The following is an 18946-nucleotide window of genomic DNA, read 5'->3' as shown; positions in this document are numbered from 1 at the left end:
TTTTCCAACACACACATGACCCAGCCACACTGGCTGGCCTCCATTACTCTCACCCCACTAAGCCTCACCTAACCCGCCTGGTCCAGTCTTTGCATTTACGTTTATCCCGGAATTCAAACCTAGGTCGTCCGCTTTAAAGACGAGCGTGCCAACTACCGAGCTAAAAGCCTTTGCTATCAACCCGATTGCCAGCACTGCTCTTAAGGTTGCCCGGGAGTGAGTAAACATGGCTTCAGTTACACTCACCCCCCCTAGACCTCACTCTCATCCGGGTCACGGCACCACCGTCCGCGTGAGGTATGAGCGTGCTAACTACCGAGCTAAAAGCCAGGGCTATTAACCCGATAGCCAGCACTGCACACATATTGGTGAAATTGGTATATCGTAAATAGTATATTAATAATAGTATATGCTATTATTATGACGTTGTTATTGTTGACTTTAGCTCTATCAAGTCTTGATGAATTGCCTTTTATGTCCTTGTAATCCAGATAATATTGTTTTTGTTCAGTCTTTTGTAAAATTTTGGCCATATGAGAATTTGCATTTTGTCAGATGTTCGTTGATGTAGACCAGGGGTCACCAACGCGGTGCCCGCGGGCACCAGGTCACCCGTAAGGACCAGATGAGTAGCCCGCTGGCCTGTTCTAAAAATAGCTCAAATAGCAGCACTTACCAGTGAGCTGCCTCTATTTTTTAAATTTTATTTATTTACTAGCAAGCTGGTCTCGCTTTGCCCGACATTTTTAATTCTAAGAGAGACAAAACTCAAATAGAATTTGAAAATCCAAGAAAATATTTTAAAGACTTGGTCTTCACTTGTTTAAATAAATTCATTAATTTTTTTACTTTGCTTCTTATAACTTTCTGAAAGACAATTTTAGAGAAAAAAATACAACCTTAAAATGATTTTAGGATTTTTAAACACATACACCTTTTTACCTTTTAAATTCCTTCCTCTTCTTTCCTGACAATTTAAATCAATGTTCAAGTAAATTTATTTTTTTTATTGTAAAGAATAATAAATACATTTTAATTTAATTCTTAATTTTAGCTTCTGTTTTTTCGACGAAGAATATTTGTGAAATATTTCTTCAAACTTATTATGATTAAAATTCAAAAAAAATATTCTGGCAAATCTAGAAAATCTGTAGAATCAAATATAAATCTTATTTCAAAGTCTTTTGAATTTCTTTTAAAATTTTTGTTCTGGAAATCTAGAAGAAATAATGATTTGTCTTTGTTAGAAATATAGCTTGGTCCAATTTGTTATATATTCTAACAAAGTGCAGATTGGATTTTAACCTATTTAAAACATGTCATCAAAATTCTAAAATTAATATTAATCAGGAAAAATTACTAATGATGTTCCATAAATTATTTTTTTAATTTTTTCAAAAAGATACGAATTAGCTAGTTTTTCTCTTCTTTTTTTCGGTTGAATTTTGAATTTTAAAGAGTCGAAATTGAAGATAAACTATGTTTCAAAATGTAATTGTAATTTTTTTCGTGTTTTCTCCTCTTTTAAACCGTTCAATTAAGTGTAAATATCATTAATTATTAATAATAACATAGAGTTAAAGGTAAATTGAGCAAATTGGCTATTTCTGGCAATTTATTTAAGTGTTTTTAAACTGGTAGCCCTTCGCATTAATCAGTACCCAAGAAGTAGCTCTTGGTTTCAAAAATGTTGGTGACCCCTGATGTAGACGTTTGTTCCTTTCAGTTTGACTCCCTGCCTCAGCATGACCACTTTGTTTTTTTCCCTATGATGATGGCAAATGTGAGGATATTACTGCTAGATAATATGATATACAGAAGCTAAATGTGTATTTTGCCTCATTCCTGTGAGAATCCTGCGTGTAACTAAAGCCTTGGAGAGGAGCCGCTCTTTTTTGGGAATTTTGCCTATCATTCACAATCACAATGAAAAACATGTCGACGGATGGATTTTTGTTTGTAAGCATTGTAAATATTAAATAACTTGGATCAAAAGTCCGCTTGCAATGGAGCCTGCGAGAGCTGTTCAATTCTGCCTATGCAGCCCATAAAAATATCCAGTTAGGCTTTTATATACATGGGCACATTTATAATAATATTTAATATTTACATATTTTGATCATTTTAAGCATATGCAACAAATTAATTAAAAAAAACATTTTCTTTTTTTTTTCTTCATCACTGATTATTACTCACTCCAGACTTTATGAGAGCCAACAAACATAATAAAATGACACTTACTGTACAAGGTCTGCTGTAATCAGGATGCCGACTGCTAGGATGTTCATATATTCCCATTTAGGTGAAGAATGACTCATAATCCTAGCAAAGAAACGGGGTGGGGGGGTAAACAAGCGCTTTTCGTGTCATTCTCACCAGGTCCAGGTTCTGAATGGCGGTTAAAGTGTCCCAGCTTGTCAAATTATATCCTCAGCCATCTATTTTTCAGGTGAGATGCATGATTTATGATCTAGAATAAACTTACAGGGAGCAGGGAAGCGAGGAAACAGCAGACCACTCGATGATGCACGCAGAAGTGATCACATCGCCGCTATAAATAGTCCGTCTGCGTTAGGGCAGACGGACTATTTATAGTGGTTCATATTCAAGTCACAAAATGTAAATTGAGTATTTTGAATGGTTATTTATCAGATTTTATGGGCGTAATAGTGGAGCTACCATCGGCTCTGCTGTAAGCAGACTTTTATTTGTTCATTTATTTAATATTCAGAATGCATAAAAAAAGCCATCCGAAATCAAATCATATCAACTTTATTTATAAAGCACATTTAAAATTGACCACAGGGGTAGCCAAAGTGCTGTACAATGGGCAGGTTAAAAGATAATAAGAGACTTGAGAAAACACAACACAACACAAACCGAGCACGATAAAAAATAAATAACTAAAATAAATAGAACATAAAAACATAAAAACGGGTTCACAGCAGGTATATTATGGGGCGCCATAGCAGGATGGATATCACTCTGTTAAAAGCCATGGAATAAAAGTATGTTTTTAAGAGAGATTTAAAAACAGGAAGAGAGGAGGCCTGTCTAACACTCAGAGGTCGGTCGTTCCAGAGCTTGGGAGCAGCAGCGGCGAAAGCTCTGTCACCTCTAAGCTTCGGCCTTGTGTCAGGGACCGTCAGTAGCATCTGATCGGCTGATCTTAGGGATCGGGTGGGGCAGTAAGGCTGAAGGAGGTCGGAGAGATATGTTGGAGTGAGGTTGTTTAGACATTTAAAAACAAATAGAAGGAGTTTAAAATTGATTCGGTAACGCACAGGGAGCCAGTGAAGGGACGCTAATATAGAGGTGATGTGCTCACGTCTGCGGGTCTGTGTCTTTCATAATGATTGTGAATGATAGGCAACATTCCCCCAAAAATTGCAGTTCCCCTTTAAGGAGTGGGATTGCGCTCAAACAACCACCGGGTGGCATTCGTGAGCAGATAATATTGAATCAGCTCTTTCTCTTTTAGACTTGTCATCAGCTCAGTACTGCATTCTTCCCCCATTCTCCACTCACGCTGTGAGTGAGGGATGAGGCCAACACTCACCCAGACCCACTGCATGTATCCATGTTGTTGACGGTCACATCCACCCCCTGTGACTGCAAAAACTTGGCCACCTGTGGTTCTGTTCCAGGAGCAGCATCCTGCCCTCCTTCGGTGTAATCTGCTCTGCTATTTACACGGACATACTTTTGCACTTTCTGAATCATTTGAGAGATAATTGCCACGGCTTGTCACACCACGCCGAGTCTTGTTTTGAGTTTCTGGGTGTAGTTTTAGTTCCTGGCTGATGCTCCTATTTTGTGTTTTTTTCACTTCCTATTTTTCCATTTCCTGCAGCAGCTGTTCTAGCAGTTTTCCCCTCACCTGTTTTTTGTTTGTAATTAGCACTATTTAAGTAGAGCTTGCGACACCATTGGTTGGTCGGGCGATTATTGACTATTCACTGGTCACTATAGACCAGGGGTGTCCAAACTTTTTCCACTGAGGGCCGTACACAGAAAAATGTAAGCATGCGGGGGCCATTTTGATATTTTTCATTTTCAAACCTTAACAAAATATATGGATTTTTTTTTATTTTTTTTAGCCTTTACGGCTCCCGGAGACTATAAAGGGTCTCAGTCATTAAACTGTTAAAAATAAGTCAAATTATTATTTTTTTTATTTTATTTAATGCTTCCAGTAAATCTCTATATCAACTTGAGGTTGATATAAAGTAAAAAAAAAAAAACTTTTTCTGTCAAAGACAACTTTGTTTTTTATAGTGAAACTGAAATATGCAGTATTTAGTAATTAGAGCCTTAAAATATCAATAAAGCAGGACACCATTGATTTTAATTATTTAATATTTTTGAGTAATCACAGTGAAAAGTTAAATAAAATCCTACTAAATATATTTGGGATCCAAAAGGTCCCCCACTCATAAAGTGATACATTTTTATTAGTTTTTTTTTTACTTTTAACACTTAAATTACGAGATCAACTTCAGATGTATCTGTCGATTTTACATTTGAACTATTATTTTGTTTGTTTTATGCTCTTTTGTCAAATAAAACTTTGATGTTTTTATATGGCAACCACACAATATATGCAATATTTGTTCCACATAAAACATTTTAAAGTGATATTTTTAAAGTAATAATTCATTATAACATAGATTTTTTGTCTTTTTTTTTTATTTAACAATGGCAAAAAAAAGAAAAATAAAGACAAAAGGAACAAAAAACAGCCTGCACGGCAGCTTTGTGTCAACATTGCAACTTGTTCTTGTTAGGTTTCACCTCATTCCACTTTTTTAAAATGTTTTTTTAAATTTTTGCAATATTATCAATTTTGCAATGTTTGCAGAATGTGTGGCGGGCCGGTAAACAATTAGCTGCGGGCCGTAAATGGCCCCCGGGCCGCACTTTAAACACCCCTGCTATAGACGTTCAAGTGCAAGGGCGGCATGGTGTAGTGGGTAGAGCGGCCGTGCCAGAAACCTGAGGGTTGCAGGTTCGCTCCCCGCCTCTTGACATCCAAACCGCTGCCGTTGTGTCCTTGGGCAGGACACTTGACCCTTGCCCCCGGTGCCGCTCACACTGGTGAATGAATGATGAATGAATGTTAGGTGGTAGTCGGAGGGGCCGTAGGCGCAAACTGGCAGCCTCGCTTCCGTCAGTCTACCCCAGCGCAGCTGTGGCTACAAATGTAGCTTACCACCAGCAGGTGTGAATGAATGATGGGTTCTCACTTCTCTGTGAGCGCTTTGAGTATCCAACAATAGAAAAGCGCGATATAAAATCGAATCCATTATTATTATTATTAAGTGCGCACGTACTTTGTGGACGCCGTCTGCTCCACATTACTTGTAAGTGGTTTAGCTGTGTTCCAGCTTTTTGTTGTGTTTCCCTCATAGTCTGTCCGCTCAGAGCACTTCACTTGCTCTTCTTTGTTTAATCAATAAATACCCTTTTTACTGCACGCCGCCACCTGGTTTGTCTGCATTTTAAAATCACCACAACCTTTTTCGTCTTCCACGACGCGACGCTTGACAACAATGTGATCCTTTCCATCATTTTGCTTCTTTAAAACATTCACTTTATGTTCCAGCCCAACCACTTTTCTTTACCACCATCCAGATGTTTATGAAGTGTCTCAGCATTATGTCTCACTTTCTTGGATGGCTGGATCTTTATTGTCATTGCACAAGTACAACGAAATGTAATTTTTCAAGATTAGACACACATTGTACAGCAGGGGTCACCAACGCAGTGCCCGCGGGCACCAGGTAGCCCGTAAGGACCAGATGAGTAGCCCGCTGGCCTGTTCTAAAAATAGCTCAAATAGCAGCACTTACCAGTGAGCTGTCTCTATTTTTTAAATTGTATTTATTTACTAGCAAGCTGGTCTCGCTTTGCTCGACATTTTTAATTCTAAGAGAGACAAAACTCAAATATTTTTAAAATCCAAGAAAATATTTTAGACTTGGTCTTCACTTGTTTAAATAAATTCATACATTTTTTTACTTTGCTTCTTATAACTTTCAGAAAGACAATTTTAGAGAAAAAACACATATACCTTTTTACCTTTTAAATTCCTTCCTCTTCTTTCCTGACAATTTAAATCAATGCTCAAGTAAATGTATTTTTTTTATTGTAAAGAATAATAAATACATTTGAATTTAATTCTTCATTTTAGCTTCTGTTTTTACGACGAAGAATATTTGTGAAATATTTCTTCAAACTTATTATGATTAAATTTTTAAAAAAATATTCTGGCAAATCTAGAAAATCTGTAGAATCAAATTAAAATCTTTTTTCAAAGTCTTTTGAATTTCTTTTAAAATTTTTGTTCTGGAAAATCTAAAAGAAATAATGATTTGTCTTTGTTAGAAATATAGCTCGGTCCAATTTGTTATGTATTCTAACAAAGTGTAGATTGGATTTTAACCTATTTAAAACATGTCATCAAAATTCTAAAATTAATCTTAATCAGTAAAAATTACTAATGATGTTCCATGAATTATTTTTTTAATTTTTTCAAAAAGATTCAAGTTAGCTTGTTTTTCTCTTCTTTTTTTCGGTTGAATTTTGAATTTTAAAGAGTCGAAATTGAAGAAAAACTATGTTTCAAAATTGAATTGTCATTTTTTCGTGTTTTCTCCTCTTTTAAACCGTTCAATTAAGTGTAAATATCGTAATAACATAGAGTTAAAGGTAAATTGAGCAAATTGGCTATTTCTGGCAATTTATTTAAGTGTGTCAAACTGGTAGCCCTTCGCATTAATCAGTACTCAAGAAGTAGCTCTTGGTTTCAAAAAGGTTGGTGACCCCTGTTGTACAGGGTAGCAGAACAGGAACACTGATGAGTTCCACTTATGGCGCCCGTAAACGGTGGGAAAAAGGTAGACGCTGGGGAAGGACGAGTTATAAAAACAAAGTCGATCTCAGACTGGGCTCCTGTTGGGGGGGCCCAAAAAAAGCACATATACATATTACGACATACAACTCAAGACTTACAACGAGGGGTTGAGGGGGCAGGCATCCGGCCCAAAGCTGCCAGCCACTAGGGGCGCTGCTCTGTTTTCTGTCATACCACGTGTGTGTTTGTGTAGCTTGTACTTTTCGTGGATGCATATGTTTGTGTAAGCCTGCAGCCTGTCTCCGTTCCCCTACCTAGGTGCTCTCTCCAATGCGATAGCACAGCCAGTCAGTCCAACAAAAATAAACAAACAAACAGAGAAGGAGTCTGTTGCACCTTCACTGCACTGTCCTCTGGGAGAGTCTCGAAGGAGCGATCTTGCCACGTCGCTTGCAGCCCGGGAAACCAATCTAGATTAGAATGTTAGTTTTTGGGGAGAGCAAAAACAAATGTTACATTTCCACTTTAATTGTCTATTTCTGGTCCTCAAATTCATCGTACTTCACCATCAGAGCAGACAGCGTCTCCAGATGTCGTGAAGTTTGCAATGTAGACCAAAATTGCAAAAGTCTGAGTGCCCACATTTTTGCTCGCATTCGCCAATGATTTGTAGTAAGCTTTAGGGTCCCCTGAACGGCTGCCACCATCTTCCAATGTGTCGATACACCAGGGCAACGCTTATTCCAATCAGCAGATGTTCTTTAATCATGATTCCGAATAGGCAGATGTCTTCAACATCCGCGACTGAAAGGGTCGCCAGGCACGCGGCACTCCTCTTCTCCCAAGAGTCTGTCGTCTGTCCAGCGACAACCGTTCTGTCAAGACAGGCGGGTTCCTCCAAACCCGGGATCTTGTCAATTTCGTTGAGAGGACAGAGAGCAGTGCAAAGAGCAAACAGGAGACAAAACAAAGAAGCAAACAGGAGAAATAAGGGAGAGGGAAAGGGAGTGTCCGCCTTAAATGAGTGCCAGTGAGAAATATATATTAATATATTTTTGACACATTATTATTGCCCATGTCCTCGTGCTGGCTATGAGGTATTGGGACCCTCCTTTTAGGAGGTGTGAGAATGCTATATTTTTAAGTGTTCTTTCTTAATCCATAGTCATGTTGGAAGCAGCTAATATTTGAACACTTTGGGTCTTTATCCTACGTCCGCTAGTAAACTCTTTGTTTCACCTTGAAGGCGCCGTACTTTCCGCGTAGGGGTATAACATACTCCCTTTTCTGGGAGTATGTTATGACTTTCTTTTTGTTTGGGTTTAGACCTCTTCCTGTGGATGCTATTGTCGCATTGTAAGGGCTGGTCTCCTAAAGCTTTAGTAAAACTTGGCCAAGTACTATTCCGTCTCGGTGGTTACCATGAATTGATTAACGTGGACCCCGACTTAAACATGTTGAAAAACGTATTCGGGTGTTACCATTTAGTGGTCAATTGTACGGAATATGTACTGTACTGTGCAATCTACTATGATGAGAATCGGCACCTCCAAGTCCGAGTCCATGGTTCTCGCCCGGAAAAGGGTGGAGTGCCATCTCCGGGTTGGGGAGGAGACCCAGCCCCAAGTGGAGGAGTTTAAGTACCTCGGAGTCTTGTTCACCTGTGAGGGAAGAGTGGATCATGAGATCGACAGGCGGATCGGTGCGGCGTCTTCCGTAATGCAGACGCTGTATCGATCCGTTGTGGTGAATAAGGAGCTGAGCCGGAAGGCAAAGCTCTCAATTAACCGTTCGATCTACGTTCCCATCCTCACCTGTGGTCATGAGCTTTGGTTTATGACCGAAAGGACAAGATCACGGGTACAAGCGGCCAAAATGAGTTTCCTCCGCCGGGTGGCGGGGCTCTCTCTTAGAGATAGGGTGAGAAGCTCTGTCATCCGGGAGGAGCTCAAAGTAAAGCCGCTGCTCCTCCACATCGAGAGGAGCCAGATTAGGTGGTTCGGGCATCTGGTCAGGATGCCACCCGAACGCCTCCCTAGGGAGGTGTTTAGGGCACGTCCGACCGGTAGAGGCCACTGGGAAGACCCAGGACACGTTGGGAAGACTATGTCTCCCGGCTGGCCTGGGAACGCCTCGGGATCTCCCGGGAGGAGCTGGACGAAGTGGCTGGGGAGAGGGAAGTCTGGGCTTCCCTTCTTAGGCTGCTGCCCCGCGACCCGACCTCAGATAAGCGGAAGAAGATGGATGGATGGATGGATGGATGGATGGATGTGCAATCTACTAATAAAAGTTTCAATCAATCAATCAATGGTCCTTCTTACTCAACATATATGTCATCCAAAAGAATTTGGGATTGACCAGTGTGTTTTATTTCCTGAGAGGAAGACCGGTCGCGCGCAACAGAGGGAAGAGTCGACCCAGATGTTTTCGTTAAGAGAGGTGACTAGAATTGAAGATTAACAATTCATTCTGTACAAAAGAGCAAGGTCAAACAATAGCAATTATAGCGCTGGAGAGAGAACAGAGCCGTCTAAAGTCCCGCTTAATCTCTAAAATGGTCGCCCTCCACATATGCTTTTGTCTTCCTTGGCTGCACCGACTTGGGGGAGAACAAAACTGAGAGTTCACTCTTGTCCACTCTCGCTCCCCGCACCTGGTACTTCTTCCTCCGAACCGAAATGATATAGAATGTGTGTGTATTTGCAAAGGTAGAAAAGAGAGGGTGCATTCTATGTGTAAATTTTCTTCGAGCAGAACCATAGCCAAAGTTCAGCTTGGCTTCCATATCATGTAACATCCTTTTTACTAATTTGAGACAATCATGCAAAGTGAGCTCTTCAACATTTGACTGTGCCAGTCCCAGTATGAGGATTGACTGCGCTGAGGTCACAGGTCTACAGAATGTTTTAAAAAGTTGACGCGTGACCCTCGATAGTTTCTCCGAGACCCCATTTGATCGTAACCGCGGTTCTTTTCAAAGTGCTCTATTATTTTGTCCAACAAGCTTAGTCTAAAAAGCCGCCTGTGGGGAGTGGAAGCGATTATTTGCATGCAGGCAAAGGTGAGAGCTTGTGTTTTTTTCCCATAACTACTTTAGTAATAACAGTGGAAAAGATCTTTTGGCGGGTGGCTGAGCGGAATAGAAATCCTTTTCAATAGAACGCAGGTAGTGGCGCTATTATCCGAGCAAGAGGCACAACTACCAATCCCCGTATTAATAATGCAATAGGACCCTGGGGCAGCCGTCTATTTGCAGAGCCCCCCTCTTATGTTGTCCCTTTCCATTACACACACACACACACACAAAGTTATGACTTTTGATGGTAATGTTTCCCGGTTGACAGTGTTCCCAGGACTGTGATACAGTAATTGCTTGTTTTGTTGTAATTTCAACATAATAAATTGGTTGCGAGATACCGTACTATTGCTGTTGATGGGATAGCAAATCCACACAACTTCATGCACATTCCTTGAAACAGCCTCAAGCGATCCAAAAGTGCCTTATTTTCCATGAACTGGCTTCCTCTTACTTATAACTATTTGTGAAATTCTGATCTTATGTAACGGAGGCCACTCTGTGGCGGTGCTGGCTCTGGAGGGTTGATTGTCCGGGCTTTAAGCTAGCACGCTTGTCCCAGGTTTGAGTCCAGAGTTGGACAGAAAAAGCAGGGACTGAACCAGGCCGGTTACAGTAGTGCCGTGACTCGGATGAGGGTGAGTATAACGAGGTCAGCCGGTGTGGCTCGGCCATGTGTACGGTGGTAAACCCCACTCCCTGACAACCTCAAGAGCGCTGCTGGCTATGTAGGGTTGATAGTCCGGGCTTTTAGCTAGCGGGCTTGTCTCAGGTTTGAGTCCAGAGTTGGACAGAAAAAGCAGGGACTGAACCGGGCCGGTTACAGTTGTGCCGTGACCCGGATTAGGGTGAGTATAACGAGGTCAGCTGGTGTGGCTCGGCCATGTGTACGGTGGTAAACCTCACTCCCTGACAACCTCAAGAGCGCTGCTGGCTATGGAGGGTTGATAGTCCGGGCTTTTAGCTAGCGGGCTTGTCTCAGGTTTGAGTCCCGAGTGGAACAGAAAAAGCAGGGACTGAACCAGGCCGGTTACAGTGGTGCCGTGACCCGGATGAGGGTGAGTATAACGAGGCCAGCTGGTGTGGCTCAGCCATGTGTACGGTGGTAAACCTCACTCCCTGACAACCGGGCTTTTAGCTGGCACGCTTGTCCCAGGTTTGAGTCTCGAGTGGAACAGAAAAAGCAGGGACTAAACCAGGCCGGTTACAGCGGTGCCGTGACCCGAATGAGGGTGAGTATAACAAAGCTCATTTTCTTGACAACCTCAAAAGCAGTGCTGGCTATCGGGTTATTAGCTCGGTAGCTAACACGCCAAACGTCCCAGATTCGAGACCCGTGCCGAACAGAAAAAGCAGGAACTGAACCAGGGTGGTTAAAGTGGTGCCGTGACCCGGATGAGAGTGAAGTTTAGGGGTGTCAGTGTAACGGAGGCCAGTCAATGTGGCCGGGCCATGTGTATGTTGGTAAACCTCTCTCTCTGATAGCCTCAAGAGCAGTGTTGGCTTTTGGGTTGATTGCCCGGGCACATTTGGATGGAACGTGTCAGGTTCAAGTCCCGAGCGTAACATAATTAGCAGGGGCAGAACCAGGTGGGTGCCGTGACCCGGATGAGGGTGAGTGTAATGAATAGGACTGTGAATCTTTGGGCACCTCTTGATTCTGATTCGATTCGATTCTTGGGTTTAACAATTTGATTCAGAATCGATTCCAGATTCAAAACGATTCAACAATTCAAAATGTATCTTTTCTCAAGTAAATCTATACAGCAGATATGATTATCTACATCAACAATATGATACACCTGAAAAGGACATATTTAAAATAAAATAAAAAAATAAATTATTCATCGATTTTATGAAAATTGATTAAGGATCGTTACAAATAAGAATTGTGATTGATTCGAATAGATATATATATTTTTTGATATTCCTACAAAGGGAGGCCAGCCGGTGTGGCTCGGCCATGTGTATGTTGGTAAACCTCACTCCCTGACAACCTCAAGAGCAGTGCTAGCTATCAGGTTCATAGCCCGGGCTTTTAGCTTGGTAGCTCTCATATTTGTCTCTCATGCCGAACGTCTCAGGTTTAAGTCCCGGGCGGAACATAAATAGCAGGAACAGAACCAGGCGGGTTACTGTGGTGCCGTGACCCGGATGAGGGTGAGTGCAATGGATAGGGCTGTGAATCTTTGGGCACCTCACGATAGATTTGATTCTTGGGATTAACGATTTGATTCAGAATAATTCCCGATTCAAAGCGATTCTCGATTCAAAATCAATACTTTTTTTAATAACATTTGGGTGCTATTTTTATGATTAACTACATTCCTCGATAAAATAGATAAACAGCTCTGATACATTTCTATATCACTTAAAAGAAAACAGTTATTTGTTATTAAATTGTACCCAAACATTTAATCGGTTAGTTTCTTTTAAATAAAATTCTACCCAAACATTTCGTAAAGTCAAATACAATAAGGCAACAAGCGATATATCCAACATGTTTCTTTTCTAAAGAAAATCTGTACAGCAGATTTGCCTGATTGGCTGTAAAGGACAGATTCAATTAATTTTTTTAATGTATAAAAATCGAGTTTAGATTATAATTTTTTTAAATCGCTTAAGGATCGTTACAGATAAGAATTGTGATTATTTCAAATTATTATTTTTATTGATACGCCAGTAACAGAGGCCAGCTCGGTAGCTAGCATATTTGTCTCTAATGCCGAAAGTTGTAGGTTCGAGACCCGGTCGGAATATAAAAAGCAGGGACTGAACCAGGTGGCTTACACTTAAACCCAACGTAATAATGTATGTAGTAAAATGGGTCATCTTTTTAACTACATTGGCAAACCAACGAGCCTTGAAATAAACACACTTAACGAGACGAGTTAGTAAAAATGTCATCTTAATTTCACTTTTATTTGCCTCGTAAAAATTATATAAAGAGTTAGGGGGAGGAATTTGATTAAAACGTTTGGTGCTTTAAAATGGATACCCCGAATCTCACATAGTTGATACTTCCGGTTTCCCCAGGTGAGGACGTGCCCACGAGTTACTGTGGGGGAGACCCTCCCCCGACCCAAGCGCCTTGCGAGGTGGCCTGTCATGCAGACTGTGTTCTCAGCGTCTGGTCCGTCTGGTCCCCCTGCACACACAGTTGTGCCTCAAAAACCGCAGACGGCCGACAAAGCCGCACACGCACTGTGTTGGCGCTTCCGGGAAAAGGTAAGGCAATGCATTATGGGCCATCACTTCAAGAGTTACGATAAGGTATAGGCTGACAGAAAATACTGAAATAGGACGCAAGCAAATAGACTTAGGGCTCTACCTGGATCTCTTCTACATATCAGGAGACTTCAAACGCATTCCCTTTTTCTGAAGCGTAATATATATTTTTTTCAGATGGGAAAACGTGTCCAGGACCTCCGGCTTTGGAGGAGTGGAGAGTTTGCAATGACCACCCTTGCCTGGTGTTTTACTGGGAGGCCTCGGCATGGGGGCCCTGCATGGCGGATCCCTTTTTGGACTTCAATCAAACAAGCCTCTGGAATGAAACATCTCCCTGTACTACGGGTGTCCAAATTCGGAAAGTTACCTGCCTGAAAATGAACGGTGGACTCGTTGTGAGCAAAAGGTACGTTCTATAGCTTGGTGTTCATTTTATTACTACTCTGTCTATAGGATGGAAATGTATGTTGTGTTACATTTAATATTTGTATGGTGATTCGGGCTTTTGTATTCACAAATATATCCTCTGTTCTTTGATATAAATGTGTGTTTTTTTAATAGAAAAACATACATAACGAGATGAGGCAATTCCTGAAGGAATTGGGTGTGAATGCTCCAATGCTGAAGTTGAACTAAAATGCTGACAGAATGTAGTATGAATGTAAGAATAGTTTGAATGTCAGAATGGTTTGAACGTTAAAGACTTTGAATTTCACGGAAAAACTGAATTTGGTTTGGAACTTGGGAAAGTGTTAGTTGGATGAATTGAATGTGTTGATGTTGGAATGGTTTGAATCGGTTGAAAAATGTGCGAATTGTGGAAGTTTAAAAAATGGACAATTAATTTTGAATGGGGAAAATGTCTCTGAAAACTGGGAATTCCTGGAAATCCGGGAATTTTTGTTCAATTGTTGAAAGAGAGCACCGGATTTTGAACAGGTTGAATTTTTTAGAGTTGGAACGGTTCGAATCGGATAAACAATGTGGGAATTGTGGAACTTTCAAAAATGTCCCATTCATTTCAATAGGAATTTCGGGAAAAGCGGGAATTTTTTGAGAACATTTAAAAACACTTGAATTTACTGAATGAGTTCAAATGGCTGGTTTTGGAATGTTTCAAATTGGTCAAGAAATGTTGAAGTAGTACATTTTTTTAATTGAGAACGGGTATTAAGGAATTCCTGGAATTTCGGGAAAACTAGGAATTTTTCCAGATAAAAAAAACACTTAGTTTTTTTTTCCTGATTAAGAGGAATGTTTGGACGGTGGAACGATTGAAGTGGGTTGAAAAATATGGAAGGAGTAGTCGCTAGAAAAAAGGGTCAAAAAAGTGTTTGAAAAAAAGTGAAATCTGGGAATTCCTGGAATTTTTTGGAACTTGAATGTGCAGGCTGAGTGAAATATGTTGACGGTGGAATGGTTTGAATAGGTTGATGGTGGAATGGTCGAAGCTTGAAAAATGTCCAATTAATTTTGAATGTCCCAGAAAACCTGGAATTCTGGGAAATCTGGGAATTTTGTGTGAATGCTTTTGGAAGTAGTCACACAATTATGCAAATTAGCCACATTCAGCTTGGAAAAGGAATACAAAAAAACATCCCTATGGAGTTTAACTGTTTTATAAAACTGAACTTTCTCACTGATTATTCATATTTTTCTTTGAGCTTATATAAACTGTATTTCTTTCTATGAGAACAAGATTGTTTTTTTGCTGTTTTGATTCAATATACAGCAAAGTTTCCAAACTATAGAGCGCACCGGTATGAAAGCCACACCCACTAAATTTTAGGAAAAAAAACGTTTTTCCATATATTAGCCGCACCGGATTATAAAACGCAGATATATACGTTGTGAAATGAATTATTTACACAGAAAGATTTTGTAAATGTTTTTTTTTAAATGCTTTAGTTTTTTCCAAACACGGCAGTTAAACGGCTGATCAAACAAAACACAAGTCGTTATCGCGGTCTCCAATCAGCTAAAAAGACTCAATAACTCCACGGTGAGGTTTTTGTGAATTTACTGATGAATTTGTGAATACGTTGAACAGAATGCCTTTGTAAGTTAATATTAATAACACAGACACTCGTAAACGTGGTAGCATATTAGCGAATGCTAATAACGCTAACTTTATGACACTACAACAGCACATACAAATATGTATGAAAACACTCCTACAGACATCCCGCATGGGACGGTTTAGTAAGTAAGAATTGTTTTAGTTATATTGTAAAACTTAAAAATGTTGCTTGGAGTGATGAACGAAGAATCCATAGCAAACTTATCCAAAATCTGGCGCCATAGCACAAACAATAAAACACCATTTCAGTGTATTATTGTGTGTTTAATGAAAACTATTTGCATTATGGCCGTCAGCGAAGAAAAGTCCATAAATTAGCAGCATCTTTTTTAAGCCGCAGTATTCAAAGCGTAGGAAAAAAAGTAGCGGCATATAGTCCGGGATTTACACTGGTTTACGTTTCTTTGAAACTGTACTACCTCCCCAAGGGATATGAGATATTGCAGAAGTGTTTTCTTAACTTTTGTACGATCAGTTTAGTTCTTTGAGATCATTCAATAATTGGTCAGTGTTACTCCGAACAACAGAATTCAAAACATTTTTGCTTTCATTCATTCATTTCTACACCGCAAACCGTCATTAGGGTCGGGGGTGTCCCAGTTGACTTTAGGCAAGAGTCGGGGTACCCCCTTTACTGCTCGCCAGTCAAACGCAGTCACTATTTTCTTTTTTGAAAAAACAAAATAAAATACCAACACTTGGACAAAAGAGACATGAATAATTTAGAACATTTACCCTCCCTTAGCACCATATACTGTATTATTAATAGTACTATAAATGAATTATAGAAGGGATTTGTAGCCCTTACCCTTGTCCTATGCTACACACAAGCCCACACAGGTTGTAATAAAAGTTGGCAATATGGCAACAAGCTGTCATGTGGGTATAACTCCCCTGCATTATGATTCACCAATAATTCATATTGTTATATCCTTGAAACTAGGAAAACTATTGCATTGGCATCTGTTTGAACCTGAGAGAGAGTCAAAGCAAAAGAGCCAAGTGTGATATAATGTTTACTGATATGTGTTTAGGGATAATGTCAGGTTCAAACACTGATGACATCTATTAAACAAGACAAGAAGCAAGGAAATAAACAGAGAGAGAATTCAATTTGGCTCAATTTGAGGAGAAATGTCTGGTCCGTACTCTTGCACAATTTCCTGCACGCTCTGACGAAAAAAGGTTTACGTCTCCTCTTTTATTTGGATATTCCCTGTTTACACAACAACAGCTGTTTCTAAAGGAATGGGGGGTATGTAAACAGCCATTGTTTTCGGTCACATTAACACAAAAGGAAAAGATGCCTCGGGCTTGGGCTGGTCCTGGATCGAGCTTGGGCAAGTCTTGGATCACAATAGATAACGCCCCTCCCGTCTCCTCCCATCGTGCACAATGGAATTTTCCAAGCCTTTCTCTTGGTGCAACAAAGACAGCCTCTTAACTTCTCCCTTCACTATTTCAAGGATTTTGTATATTTCCGAGAACCAGCATCCTTTGCAGTATACATTTGATTATTGCCTATTTATTTTGTTGAAGTTATGTGCTCTACTTCAACAATTCCAAAAAAAATTCCAGGATTTCAGTTCAACTTCAGCATTGGAGCATTCAAGAATTGCTTCATCTAGTATACTATATAGAGTACAGAACGTAGAGTAAATCAGGGCTACCCAACTAAATAGTCTTGGAGGGCACATTTCTAGAAGGATAAGGACTTCTCCCTTCACTATTTCAATGATTTTGTATATTTCTGAGGACCAGCATCCTTTGCAGTATACATTTGATTATTGCCTATTTGTTTTGTTGAAGTTATGTACGAAATACAGAAGAAATTTAGTTTGTATGTGCCTACTGCAAAGATAAGCTGGTTAAAGATCATCAAAATGACAGGGTTTCAGTGTCTTTAGGAATCTAATGCAAAAATGTCATTATTTTCCAAGTTTTTGGAATTGAACTTTCTGGCCATTTGATTATTGTCTATTTGTTTTGTTGAAGTTATGTACGAAATTCAGAAGAAATGTTGTTTTTAAGGGCCTACTGCAAAGTGAAGCTGGTCAAAGATCATCAACATGACAGGGTTCCAGTATCTTTAGGAGTCTAATGCAAAAATGTCGGTCTCTTTCAAGTTTTTGGAACGGAAACTAAATAGTTTTGGAGGGCACATTTCCAGAAGGATAAGGACTTCTCCCTTCACTACTTCAATGATTTTGTATATTTCTGAGGACCAGCATCCTTTGCAGTATACATTTGATTATTGCCTATTTGTTTTGTTGAAGTTATGTACGAAATACAGAAGAAATTTAGTTTTTAAGGGCCTACTGCAAAGCGAAGCTGGTCAAAGATCATCAACATGACAGGGTTCCAGTATCTTTAGGAGTCTAATGCAAAAATGTCAGTCTCTTTCAAGTTTTTTGGAACTGAACTTTCTGGCCGAATATGCCCCCGCATGCCTCGGGGCTGCCAGTTAAATAGCTCTGCAGTAGAAACTACCACATACTCTGTAATCTACAGCAATGTGCTGGAATCTCATTTTCAGTTCTATCATGACAACAATAACACTTAACCGACCTCACCACCACCGTCAAAAATGACAGCAAAAAAACGTTTTATCGACATAATATTTTTTTTAGAAGTGGGTTACTTGATAGGATTCAAGTAGAGGTACAATAAAGCAAATATCATTGCATGCTGGATGGATTGTTGACGTTATTGCCGTGGCGTTCAATGGTTGTTGTTTTTTTTGTCCGTTTCACGCATTTTCTTGTGAGGCAACTTTTCATTAGTCTTCAGTTTTTATAGGAGATGCTCCATGCATACAATACGCACATTGTCGTAGTCCTCTGGGCATGCACAACGGAGTTTGGGGTGGCTGACTCAAAGCACTTTATGAGTGCTCGGGCCATAAATATGCGGCTCTACAGTTACCAGCCTGACATTACATTCTTTGGTCTGAACTGTTTCTTAAAGACGTCCCCTTCAATGCCATTACTCCTTAGATAGAACTAAACTTTAAAGGTTTATAAAGCCTGTAGTTTGAAACTTTATCGTCGGGATAGGAATTCCGTCTCTTCTGACTCGGCTCACTAAAATTTCGTCTCCCAAGTGGCTCCTCATTGTTACTTTAATGAATGTATTACCTAATTATGTGTAACATGAATAACTAATGTAAAAACACATGGACTATAACCTATGTATAGTATGTACGTATATAGCTGTGTGGAGGGAGAGTGTGATCAGCGCCCCTGCAGGAGCAAAGGTCACCGCCTCTGTCGATGGTGTTGAGGGCGGAGCACCATCGGATAGGGGCGGGGCATGTGCTGACGGCGAGACACAGCTGGCAGGTGATTAGATTTCACAGGTGGTACGTGGTAATCTAATCATCTGTTGTCTTTAATAGTGAGCGGCCAGTGGAGGAAGGAGGTGGGAGAGACTGGAGAGAGAAAACATCTGAAAAGATTGTTGACTTATTATATGAACATTACAAACTTGATTTAAACGGCACGTCGAGAAGCGACTTCCACAAGCTGTATTGATAAACTTAACATAATTTAATACATACCGTATTTTCAGGACCATAGGGGGCAATGGTCTCTTTTCAATCTTTTTTTCATATATAAGGCGCACCGGATTATAAGGCGCATTAAAGGACTCATATTTTTAAGATTTTTATCTGAATGTAAAAGACTTCCTTGTGGTCTACATA

The 18946-nt window shown here is 40.0% G+C and overlaps 1 protein-coding gene across 1 annotated transcript in view; it reads left to right on the top strand.

The window, feature by feature from the left end:
* The window catches only part of thsd7ba (thrombospondin, type I, domain containing 7Ba), a 517449-nt gene that overhangs the window by 167031 nt on the left and 331472 nt on the right, over positions 1–18946 (top strand). The window contains exons 9-10 of the mRNA XM_062067490.1: positions 12969–13160; positions 13338–13569. Coding sequence (XP_061923474.1) covers positions 12969–13160; positions 13338–13569 — 424 coding nt within the window. The remainder of the gene's footprint in view (positions 1–12968; positions 13161–13337; positions 13570–18946) is intronic.

This window comes from Entelurus aequoreus, linkage group LG13 (genome assembly GCF_033978785.1).
Source record: "Entelurus aequoreus isolate RoL-2023_Sb linkage group LG13, RoL_Eaeq_v1.1, whole genome shotgun sequence".
Taxonomy (NCBI): Eukaryota; Metazoa; Chordata; class Actinopteri; order Syngnathiformes; family Syngnathidae; genus Entelurus; species Entelurus aequoreus.
The sequence above is the reverse complement of the archived record's forward strand: the minus strand, read 5'-3'. Positions and strand labels throughout refer to the sequence as shown.